The following is a 13023-nucleotide window of genomic DNA, read 5'->3' as shown; positions in this document are numbered from 1 at the left end:
ACAAAATTCAACTTGTTCTAATGAAGTATCTCTGTTCAGATTAGCTTTGATAAACGTCAACTAAATTATACGCTTCAAAATGTGTTCCTGAAATTTTTATTTTATGGCATGCACCGATAGCAGAGGCGTCTGGTTTGACGCGCGTCGGCTTCGCGTCTGCTGACCGTGTGTGATCGCCGAAGTGAAGGTCGCCAGAGGCGCTGATCCTCTCGATGGATGCAGCATGGTTTAATAATCGCGAATTGTTCGTGCCCGCCTCGTAGGTGTATATTCATGAAAATTACCTGCTGAAAAGTTCAGCTGCAACCTGTCCCCGGAACATGTAAGCCGCAAGCACTTGCCGTAAACACGCACACTGCCATGCAGTCGGTGTTAATGTATGGACGTATCCTCACGCGTGCCCTAGCGAACAGTGTTTTTAGTTATTCAACATGCACCACAAGCGCCGACGCGAAGTACGCCTGGGCCAAAGGCGACCTCGGACTTCAGACGGTCACTTGTGGCTTTCCCAAGGAAAGGAACCGCTTCTCCATAGGTCTGGGCAGGGGCCAGTTCGGAGACGATGCCTGCTTCGCAGCGAAGTACAAGTCCTTCGACGTCCTAGGTGAGCGTTTTAAGCCTAAAAACTTTCTTTGGCTTTGGATCTGGGTTTCTTCGAATAGTGCGACAGTCTTGGAAAGGAACTGCTGATATCCATGTTTGCGCGGGATGCTCCTTCATTCTAGCTTCAAAGGATCCGTCAGTGCAATGTCAGGCAACAAGGTGAACGTCATTCAACGCTGTCAGCGAGCTTGGCCAAGTTGAATGCAATGCATTGCAAATTCGTGTGGTCAGGCGCGTAGATCGCTGCTGCGCACGTCAGTTTTTCTTTGTTGGGTGAACTTAGGTATCGTCGTTTTTTTCTTTGACATCTCTACCGCAGGTGTAGCGGACGGTGTCGGTGGATGGCGAACGTACGGCGTAGACCCTTCACTCTTTTCAACGGCGCTGATGCGCAACTGCGAACGCGTCGTCCACTCCGGTAGATTCAAGCCAAACTCGCCGGCGAGCATCATCGCGTCCAGCTACTACGAGCTCTTGGAGAACAAGAGGCACATTATAGGTGAGCTCTGTGTGTGCCGTTGTGCGCAGAACCGCTGACGACAACGTCCTACGTTATGAGAACGCGCGATGCACTGCCACTGTAGTCCCGGTCTACTTAGCTGAATGAATGAGTTATGGACTTTGACTTTTATTTTACCCGCCGAACTGGTTTGAATTTCGGTGCAACTTTGACAGCGTGGTTTACTGTTTGTTTTTCTTTTAGACCGGGCAGAAACCTTACAGGCGACAGACAGTTCAGTATGGAGGAGGACGATGGGGCTGAATTGGATGAATTGGAAGAAAATTGTTTTCTGGGTCATCTTCAGTTTTTTGTTGTGTTTGCTGTTCTTTCTGGACATTTGCTGTGTTTCCATCATCACTGTATTCTTTATTCACATCGAAGATAATTATAGGGGAAAATTGAATAATTTATAGATTTGTGGGACCAAGGTGTGCAAATACACTTCGCGTGTTTTTTGTTCCATATATGCACTGGTAGCAGAGCATGGATGTTAACATGTGTTTGAGCAATTTTCCAAGAATATTATAATGCACATACATATTTTAATATTCTTTAAAGGTTCATCCTACAGAGCTTGCAACGAACGGGTAGCGTCCTGCTTGCTAAGATAGGTCTTACAACTCTGAAGTTGACTGTGACCAGATTTCATGTTCGGTACTGTGTTGTTAGAAAACGCTGTGCTGGAATATTAACTATATTTGGAAGATAGGTTCGTTCACTTTCTGTTTTGTCTTCTCACTTACAGTAGAGCGAGGACAGCTGTTAGCTAAATTCTTTCATTATCATGAATGTTAGTGGCCTACACATAGAATGAGTGAGAAAGCAGATTGTACAAATGCTGTGTACAAATGCCATTGCCATGCATGCACTTTCAGTTCCCATTTGTCCAACAGCAGTTAAAGTCAAGATCAGCCAGCCATATGGTCACTTCCAGTGATACACTTACTTCGTAGGGACCTGATTCAAACAAATGTTTCAAATCATCACTTTAGTTGCGAGGATTATTGAGAGCAGCCTTGCACTGAATTGGCAAATCATGAAAGAGAGTAAGAAAACTGTACGGCTTTTTGCTTTAAATTGTGGCCATATTAACTCATTTGTAGATTGTTTCATTCTCTTTTTTAAATGACATCATTTGTCCTGATCTTTTTTTTTTTTTGCCTCTCGCTGACCTCACATTGTGGTGCTTGTGCAGGGAGCAGCACGGCGTGCGTCCTAGTGCTGAACTGTGTGGAGCGCATCCTGTACTCTGCTAACCTGGGGGACAGTGGGTTCCTGGTTGTACGGCGGGGCCAAGTAGTTCACCGGTCTCAGGAGCAGCAGCATTATTTCAACACTCCCTTCCAGCTGTGCCTGCCACCACCGGGTGTCAGTCAGTTCGTCCTCAGCGACAGGTACGCTCGGAAGACTACAGAAAGTTTTGAAACCTTTTGTTCACTTGTGCAGCCTTGAATTGTACAGCGGTGGTGTTAAGGAACTAGGGGGCATTATTCAGTGTACCTGTGTAGAGCGATTGTCTGATCATTTTTAGTATATTTTTCAAACATAATTCTGGGCTGTGTCTATGATAACATTAGTGCTGCTGATATGGGAAGCAGTGCCCTCGAGGATGAAGTGCCATGCTAGCCAGAAATAAAGGCATAAAAACAGTGATGCATTTTATATATTAGTCTCCACTTATTAGAATGTTCACATTCTCTAATAAACTACTTGTGCTTGAAGCTTTCTAAAGGCATTTGAACAATGTATCTTGTGTTCTGGTTTGTGCAGCCCTGAGTCAGCTGAGACATCTTCCTTTCCTGTCCAAGAAGGGGACCTAATCTTGATGGCGACTGATGGCCTCTTCGACAACCTGCCCGAGAACATGATAGTCAACGAGCTCGCACAACTTCGGGTAGGCATACTTACCAACTCTTCTGAATTTCCTGTAAAATATATGAATTTGGACCTGTCTTATGGTTTTATGATTCTCGCCCCAAATTTACACAGAATAATCCCTGTTTGGGAGACAATTTTGAATTCTATTAACATTACACCTTTCTAGTTGTACCTTGCGCCACCACAAAAGGACAGTGTGAACTATCTGTGGAATTACTATCATCAGCCATTACTTTGTAGTAATTTCATTGCACATCCATGGGGGCGGCACGAATCCACACCCAAAACTTGATATTCACCTTCGCAGGCTTGTGACGATATTGCATCCCTCTATGCCTGCCACATTTGCTAGGTCTTTAATCGCTGGTTTGGCATTTCATATCGGCCTTGCATCCTTTTTGTGTGTATGTGACCAGATGTTGCATCTGCGACTCATGTGTTTCATAGCCGTATAACGGCTTTGTTGCGATGGTGTGCTCGAAGCCTGGACAGTACTTTCAAGTGTTTTTGGAAACTGTACACGCCAAAATATTGGTTCTTCATGTTGTTAAAGAAAAGTTGTATATTTCACATTCTTCATATTTGACATTTCACTAGGTGGCAAGGGTGGCATCGAGATTTACATCGCTTTGCAAATACAGTGAAAGCTCGTTAATTCGAACCTCGATAATTCGAATTTTCGGATAATTCGAACTACACTACTTGGTCCGGCCAAGCTCCATAGAAATCTGTTTATAAAAAAGCCCGTTAATTCGAACGCGAGTCGGTTCCGCTACGGATAATTCGAACTACGCGCCGCCGCGTCTGGGCGGCTTGGCGCACATCACGCGAAAAAAAAAAAAAGAAACATCTCCGCGATCGGTAAGCATAATTAGAGGCTGCGCACGTCCAAAACGGGGACAGAATAAGGAACCAGGTAAAACCATGGAAGAGTGGGTAAAAAAATGGCGCCATGACTGGCGTGGCGGCCGGCGGCGTTGAAGGGAGGGGACGCGGCCGCGGCAAGATCAGTGCATGGCAAGGCATGGCCGCGCGGCGGCGGCTGCCTGCTCTCTCTTCTGCGCAACCTCCGTAGCTCACATCTAAATACTCGTTAATTCCAACCCTGTTAATTTGGAAATAGGGATAAGTACTGTCGGCGCGGTCCCAGCCAATGCCTATAAAAGGCTATGATCTCGGACGGGCACTATGGGTTAATTTTTTTTTTTTTTTTTTTTTTTTGCGATAGCCATCCATCCTTCCACCCATCAGTCGTCAACAGAAGCACACGAGTCTCTTTATTCCTCATTCTATTTCTGTTAGGCGCCATTGAAGAGAGCTAGTCACCAACAAAAGCAGAAGAGGTTGCCATCGCCCTCGCAGCCTCTGACTTCTCCTCCAAATACATCATAACCGACTCGCGAGGGGCTTGTCGGAACGCCCAGCAAGGGTGGACTGCTCCCCTAGCTTACCGCATATACCAAAATTGCAGTCGAGATTCGGATCCCGCGTACCGATCTCTCGTTTGGGCTCCAGGTCTCCAAGGGAATGAGGCAGCTGACGCCGCCGCCCGCGCTTTCTCTCCGGGCATTTCCCACGGGACCCGACGCGGATCAGGATTTTGATTTCAGCCCAGTTTACAAATTTAAAGAAATATGTGAATATTACAGATCTACGCACCAAACTCTTCCCACCCCGTGCAAAGGGCTGGGGAAGGCTAACGAGCGGGTGCTCCTGCGCCTGCTCACCAATACAATGTTGTGCCCGGCTATTCTAAAACATTTTGATTCGCAATTCGACGGGCTGTGCTCGCACTGTGGGGAGGTGTCTGACACCTACCACATGGTGTGGGCCTGCCAGAAAAACCCATCTTTGCCCCCTATCCCCAACCCCACCCGAGAGAACTGGGAGGCGACCCTGTCCGGCTGCTGCACCCTAGAGGCCCAAAAGGTCTTAACGCAGCGCGCCCGGGCTGCGGCAAACGCCAATGGAGTGCCTGTCTAGGCATCCCTTCTAGTGTATATACCTATATGTATTATAATAAATGTTTTCACCACCACCACCCATCAACTTTAGCAAAAGCGTGTTACAGCGACCGGGAAACTATGAGAAGCCATCTTCTGTGACCTTATAGTGACATGCTCATATGGGCTGTTTCGAGTGGTCCCGCACGTGTCGTAATTGGGCGAGTGAAATGGGAAAGCGAGAGACCGGGAAAATTGAGTTGAATGCAATTTTCGGTTTGCTTGTATTTTGACATAATGACATAATTAAAGTCTGCAAAGAAGCATCTAGATAAACCTGCCAAAGGTGAAGAATGGCTTGGAACAATGTGGAAGCATATGCGATGGGCTGCAATGATTCTATATACATACATCTCAGTGCATCCTCTGTAAGAATGGAAATGATCAAAATGCACCCAGCGGCTTTCTGCATGCCGAAACAAAGAGAACAATATTTGCGTCATTGCCTGCATTATTCTGTGCGCTACAAGCAAAGTAACAAGGTTGCGTGCCTGCGGCTGTTCGCAGCAACAAATAAACATTTCGTGCCAATATGAATAAGCCACAGGCAGCCAGCCAAGTCTGGCACTTACAGTTGCGAAAACATGAGCGAGCTTGTCGCAAATATGCATAATATCCAAATTCGAAAAAAAAAAAATGTGGTATAGCTATCTGTTGTGAAATGCTTAGAGGCTGTATTATAGACAGAGTGTTGATTTTATGAAACAAAATCAAGATTTGCCTTTGAGCTCTGAAGCTCCCTCACAGAGGGGAATTGAGGTGTTGTGAACGGTCCCAAGTGCAGTTTTTTTTTAAAACTAGAGCCAAGTTGAGTAGAAACAGCTAAACAGGTGTATCACTATGGGGAGTTAGAGGCAAATCAGAACTACAGTAAAACCTTTTCGATACGTTCTATTATATTTTTTTTTTTATATGCGGGGAAGAAACATATTATCCTGGAAAACGTATGAGCCGAACCGCCCGAGTTTGAAAAAATTAGCTGTTGAATGAACTACGAAGGCATTAGAATTGAGACTTTGACAGCGTGAAGTGTAGATTAGCATTTATAAACGTCAAGTATAAACAGCTCCTTTTTTAGCTGTTGCAGACTTCAATCTGTATTTGCGTTGTCCTAAGCACGGAAGAGATTTAGTTACAAGTCCGCTTCATAGACAGTGATGGTCCGGCATCACTTTCTTGGTTTGCTTCTGGATGCTTCGCCTCGTTACAGCATAGACATGTCAAGACGGGCGTACAGTCGCCGCATTTTTGCTCATGCGTCATCCCACCCCCAGACCCAGTGCGCTCGTATGCAAGTGAATAATTGTAGTTTTCAAATGGTTCATCCCTATGCCCTTAAAGCACTGTAAAGAAGCCACCATGTTTCTCCTCATGAAGTCATATTTCCACAAAAACAGCCACTTCGTATGTTTGTTCGCTGGGTTTCTTTGATGCTTCGCTCCTTTGCACCTAGGCACTGCAGAAAAGAAACCGTGGTGGATGAGCGCCACTGTTCAAGTCTTTTATGTCACGGGCACATGTCCGGATATTCGTAAAACATATTATGCGACCACAATTTGTTGAAATTCCGGACACAGTAACTGGGGAATCACGCTATCCGGGAACCTATAGTTCCCGAACTCGCAGTGGCAGTCTCTCTTTCACGTCTGGACTTCATCCAAGCCAGCCAGCGCATTCTTGTGCGAGGTGCTGATCGAACACCAGTTGCTGCCCATTGCCTGTGTAAACATTGCGCATCAAGACCTGCAAGCATCAGACTGGTCTGCTGACCCCTTCCGTCACCATAGTGACAATCAGAAGTTTATGTAATTATTTTTGTGACAAATTTGATATTTAGGACTGCCTGAATGTTAGGACGTTTTCGCAGTCTCTAGAGAGTTTGAAAAATTGGCCGTTTGTACTTAGAGTTGCTGCCAGTTACATTTTGAAACTTCTTAGAGGCGATACACTCAAAATGTCATGCCTAAATGTTGAAAATATTTGCATCAAGTGCTATTTTATGTAATAATGTAGCCATTCCTTATTTAATTTTTTTTGTATTCTACTTTTGCCCGTCCTGCTTGTTCCAAACCAGTCTTTTATATCATCTAAATAAAATACATATAAAGCTTGTTAGTTTAATTTTAATAACTTTGATTTCTGGATAATTCAAAATGTACTACTTGGCCCGGGCAAGCTGCATAGAGGCCTATGTATAAAATACCCTTTTAATTCGAATGTGAGTCAGTTCTGGCACAGACTGCGCTCTGTGTCTGGGTAGCCTAGTGCAAATAAGGCAGCCTAGTACAGTACAGTAGATTCCGTATATTTTGAAATATTGCTTATATCAAACTTTAAGAGTGTCTGCTTAAAAATTTCTTGCAGAAGTATAACAAAGTTGCTCGCACTTATCGAACTTCTATTCAGTAGACATTCAATATATTGAATTGCATGCCATGCACCTGGAAAGGTCCTTCTCATAACAGATCCTGACGGTCACTTTTTGCGCATGGAGTTAGGTCGGCTGCGTTGTTGCAGGAAGTGTGCTGCTAGCATGGGTGCAGAGAGGCTCCTCTGTCTGGCATATTTTTGCATTGAATTATCAATATATCAAGCTCTTTCTTGATCCTCTGCAAGTTCAATATATCTGACATTTACTCTAAAACCGTAATGGGTGAAATCAAAGCAGCACCTTGACCGGCGCAGCAGCTAGAAAATAGGGGATGGCATTAATAACGGCGCCTGTTCGGCACGACCTCTGGTATGTGCAACTAAAAGCTCGTTTATTCATCTGCCTTTAATTTGGAAATGCGGACAATTCTAAGTGTCAGTATGTGCCGGCCAATGCCTATGTAAATCTATAAAGTCAGAAGGACGCTATGAGTCTTGTAATGGCTAATTAGACAGGATGCTCCAGGTATGATCAGCTTGGTAAGGGATTGTCATAATAGACCTGAATTGCATGCTATAAAGTTAACCACATACCTCTGACATTTTCTCAATGGCAGGCGTGACGACAAGTGAATGTCTTTGAGGGTCGGCCGACCAGTTGATTTCAGTTTCAGTCTTGCCAACTTTGCACCAGTCCAGCTGCGTGCTGTTTCAGACACTCATTTGCGGCACTGCTCATTTCCCTTGCTTCCGTGTGCACTGCTCTTCTATTGCACTGCAACTCGTCACACTAGAAGCAAGCTGCTTGTGATGAGGCACTGCCGCTAGCACATTGTGCCCTGAAGGATGCCGGGGAGGTCCCTACCATTTTTAAGGCAGTGTTGCTGTAACACTGCTGCAAGTGTGTACGCAGTAAAGCATTACAAAAATGCAAGCTAAATCACAGGCAACCGTTGCCCAACCTTTATTGAAATAAATTTGCTGTGATGCATTTGGTTATCAGTTTTTTTAGGTCATTCATTGTTTGAACTCACGAGTTTTCATCGTAAATAGCAAAATAAGCACCTGCAGAAATGTACAGACATCTCTTGGAGGACTAAAACACCTCTTTCACGCAAATTATGTATTACTAGCCAGAGTAAAGTAGTTTGCTGGCTGTTGTGACTTAGAGAAGGTGTGATAGGTCTCTTAAATCTTCCACTCTCTCCCTTTTCTGCTATATGAAGGGTGCACCTATAGTTTTACTCTCGTCATTGACTGTCTTACAGGATTGGGCTTCAGATGTTTATTTTTTCTGTCCTCATTCTTTTTCAATTCCCCAGGACACGAGCTTAGACAGCATTCAGCAGACAGTCAACTCTCTGGCGCTGCAGGCCAGGCGGCTCGCATTTGACGAAGCCCACCTGTCTCCGTTTTCCCTTCGGGCACGGGACAATGGCATTGACACTATTGGTAAGCAGAGGTGTCTTTTTCTGTGCAGCTTTGCTGTTTTTGGGAGTTCTTACGATATCTTTTAATTCGTCTCATGGACAGACCAACCTCTATTCCTTGGGTAGCTTTTTAGCTCCTGACATCGTATCTCTTTATAGAGGCCTGCAGTAGTCAACACCTCCATTTCTCGCTACAGTTACTTAGGAAGGACAGCACCAAAGTACGGAAGAGCTCAAAAGACTATGGTGCGTGGGGATCATCCAGAAGGTTATGACCTAAATGGCGTGCCTTGCACAGGTAGCAGTTTCTCGAGTACTGGAACAATAACAGACTTAACTCTGTGCTTGGCACATGATGGCTTTAGCTGCTTTTGTGCCATAAAACACAGCCAATGCATACCTACCCAGAATGCACTCTCGTGGTTTTGGCTGAACATTGTAAGTGTTGGGCCGCACCTTTGAGATCGGCATGGAATCGACCGAGACTCTTGGAACCACAAGTTGGACATTTTACTTCTAGGCCATGCATGCACATTTGTAGAGCTTGGATAAAATGGGGCTCTTTTCGTCTGTGTTGCTGCTTCCAAGTTAGGCAGCACACCTCACATGATCTGTCAACCGAGGCTAGCAAGTTCAGATCAAGCAAAACCATAGAATGTGAAGGCGTGGTAAACCAGGGTTTGCCGTGCTAATGCAGAATAATTTGTGATTAGCCCCCGCTGAACTGCCTAGTCATTTTCAGCGATGTAAAAGCAGTGTTTGTTTGCCTAGTCATTTTCAGCAATGTAAAAGCAATGTTTGTTTGTTAATACTGTGTCATCAAAAGCTTTCTTAGCTGAAAATTAAGACAGAAGGGAGGGAGGGGAGGGAGAGGTGAAGTGGCATACATGCATGCATAGAAGAGTGTGGAAAAGGTTGGCTGGTGGTGACAGGGTCAGCCACGGACCTCCTACTCTGCACACTCGCATATTCTTACATATATGCTCTAAATTGTGCACACATATTTGCATTCACACATACACAAATATTTGCAGGCATGCACGCACTTTTACTCCTGGTCTTTTTTTTTTTTTTTTTTTTTTTTTTTTTTTTTTTTTTCTTTGAAAACTATAAAAGGTTCGGCTTAACATCCAAAGTGACTCGGGCTATGAGAGATCATAGGGAGGGCTCCAGAAATTTAAGCCACCTGGAGTTCTTTAATGTGCATTGACATCGCACTGTATACATGGGCGCCTTGCTTTTTGCCTCCATCAAAAAGCATTCACTGTGGTCGGCGTTGGACCCTTGTCTTTGGGCTTGGATGATGTGTACTGATAGATGAGATGGCAGGGCTGACACTTCATGATACTGCTCAATTAAAGAAATATAACTGATTAACTAAAATTAGGTCATTAACTTTGTATACTCATACGAACCAGAAGGTATGTGCGTGCATATTGTTATGGTTTTTCACCATGTGTCAATGCCTTATACGTACAGTCAAATCATGATATAATGAATCGCAGGGGACCGCAAAAAATTGTTTGTTATTTTGTAATATCCTTCTAATGAAAAGCCTGCAGTTATAAGCCAGTGGTCAAACCTAGTATGAAAATGATGTACCTTAGCAGTAGACACGTGTGTAAATAAGCAAAACCTTAAATGAAGATGTTGCACTTACTTCAAAGCTGATTTATGTGAAGAAATCAATTATTTTTTCTGCCGCATGCAGTAAACACGACCATGCACTACATTACACTACTGCAGCACATACTCCTTCCACTTTGTGCAACACCACGTAGGGTGAGTAATTGCTCCGAGCGATGAAAGTACATACTTTTTTCATGTTCGAAAAAACATTAGAGTTCGGTATGACCTCATCTTGAATGCTCCCTGAAGTTTGAAAATCTTGTCTTGGCCTTACAAAATGATTGTGGCGGTCGATGGGGCCATGCTAGCTCTCTGTAAAAGCCGATTCGCTTTTTCTCTGCATCGATTTCTTGCAGTGAAAGCTGCGTTCCTATCTTCTTGGCACTTCGCTGGCTGCAATCATTGTCATATCTGGCAAAAACTTCGCAGTAAGATAATCCGCGGCCAAAAAAAAAAAAAAGATATACGACTGTCCCGCACGCTCAAATGGCACGAATGGCCGACCAGCGAACGACACACAGCACAGGAAGAAAAGAGGCAGATGACTAGGCTTGCTGGCTACTGCATATTAATCCACGGCTTTGTGGTGGCACTAGGTAGAGCACTATAGATATGCTGATGATGATAGCTACAGCCCACAGTCCATACACACAGAAACTGCAGTTGTTTCACCCGAGAGTTGTGAGCTGCGGCACTGTTAATTTAGCCAAATTCGTAATACTGATGTTCCTAGATTAAAGAACAAAAACTTAATATGTACGTTATTCTGAAATAGTTTTACATTGAAAACATAAGGAATCTTCTGGGGATTCTTAAAAATTTCGATAATTTGAAAAATTTGTGAATGTGGTGTTCATAGTAATGAGATTTCACTGTATGCATTGACACATGGTGCATATGAACCATAAACCTGCTCTAAAAGGTGCTTCAGAGCTACTGGGAAATCATGCCACTGTAGAATTTTTTTTTTTTTTTGTAGTGGAATTGAAACTAGACAGTAACACCTAATGCCTGCACCACTGCACCACAGTCATCAGATAGAACACAGTGGAGGTTATATGCACCTGTCTGTGCTGCTTGATGCACATAACACAAACACAATGCCAGTACAGTAAGCTTTTACATACATTTGAAAGCCACATCTTTCTGTATGAAAATGTATTCATTTCTCTGTAAGTAATACTGTGTTCAGCCTTTTCATTTCATTTAGCTTAGTTTCTATGCTTTGGGTGCAAATCTGATCATTTTTGGCAGCAAGCAAGGGTGGATGTGACTGTTTCCTTCTAGAGTGGACATGGTTTTGAACAGCTGTGCGGGTGACTTTTTTTATTCTGCTCTTAAAGTTGTTGAAGGTGTCACATATTTTTGTCATCTGGCTTTGCCAAGATAAAGATGTGCTACAAAAATAAAAATTCGTTAGCTCCACATATTTTTGAACAGCAAGCTGTTTTTGGTCTCGAAATTGCCTCACTTCTCCTTAGCTATCCTACCACAATAATGGCTCAATTAGTAGCTTTATTTCAGGGTCTTCCATCCTTGGCTGGTTTTTCTTTGGGAAAACTACTGATCTATTTTTGAAATATAATGCAGTCGAGTAGTAGTACATTAGGGTTTGTAGTGCTTCAGAAGTAATTTAATGTAGACACTTGCCTGGATTGTAATTGTTGAGAAACCACTGTCATTTACAGCTCCTTCTAGTCAAATGAGCAACCGACACAGTTCATAATATGGTAGTTAGTGTGCTATATTTCGGCGTGATAGGCCAGTAGCTTGGACACAGCAACATCCAAAATCCTCCAGCGAAAGATAGGAGTCCTTGTAGCAGCTGCTTGGCATTTCTTATTTGTAAGCATTGTCACTGTGGTTATGTATAGCTATACCCAAATTTTAAGGGGCTGCATTCAAGATCAAAGATCCTGTGGATCTCCTATGTGGGTTTTACTAGAGGTGCGGAGAAAGTATGTCAAAATTGTAGCCTTTCATGTTTTTTGTGTGATCTAGCGAGATATGTGCCAAGGTGTGTATGTCAAGATGCAGATGCAGCACAGTCAGCATTTTTGAGCTACCACTGTTTAGATGTTCACTGGAATAAAAGTTGGCTTTTCACTGTGATTGCATTTGTATGAAATCAACCAGTATTTTTGTGTTTATCGTAGATTTGTTGTGATTCTAATATATGTGATTTGTTTTTCTCTCTTTCACATAGGGGGAAAACCAGATGACATAACAATTCTTTTAGCATCTGTGACTTCCAAGCAAGGCCACAGCAGGGAGACGTTGAAGACTAATGTAGCGCGCAACACGTCACTTGACCACGGATAATTCGTCCTGCTTCCTCCATTCTTGAATTGTGGACAGTGTGGCATCAAAAGTCAACCTGGTAGAGAGGAAGTGGTTGTGCCTGAGATGACTGCAGTCAAGAACTTAGCCTAGACAAGAGCTACTGCTGTGTCGCCACTTTTGTGGCCAGTTATGTAAATAAGTTACAATTTGAATAAGAAAGTAAATAAAAACGCTGATTTAGGAGTTGTCTTCAGTCTGCTTAACTTTATGTATGCGCTTGCATGTGTGTGCGTGAGTTGCATTGGTTAATCTTAGTGAATGTGTA

At 43.6% G+C, this 13023-nt stretch overlaps 1 protein-coding gene across 1 annotated transcript; it reads left to right on the top strand.

Moving 5' to 3' along the window:
- The first annotated feature begins 152 nt into the window (after positions 1-152).
- LOC146196546 (protein phosphatase PTC7 homolog) lies at positions 153-12946 on the top strand. The gene is made up of 6 exons (XM_084598292.1): positions 153-604; positions 923-1102; positions 2301-2499; positions 2876-2999; positions 8679-8808; positions 12622-12946. Exons 1-6 carry the CDS (start codon positions 361-363, stop codon positions 12735-12737), a joined length of 993 nt encoding a protein of 330 aa, XP_084454418.1. The 5' UTR covers positions 153-360; the 3' UTR covers positions 12738-12946.
- The last annotated feature ends 77 nt before the right edge of the window (positions 12947-13023 follow it).

This window comes from Amblyomma maculatum, chromosome 3 (genome assembly GCF_055883805.1).
Source record: "Amblyomma maculatum isolate TAMU_Amacu chromosome 3, ASM5588380v1, whole genome shotgun sequence".
NCBI classification, from domain to species: Eukaryota; Metazoa; Arthropoda; class Arachnida; order Ixodida; family Ixodidae; genus Amblyomma; species Amblyomma maculatum.
The sequence above is the reverse complement of the archived record's forward strand: the minus strand, read 5'-3'. Positions and strand labels throughout refer to the sequence as shown.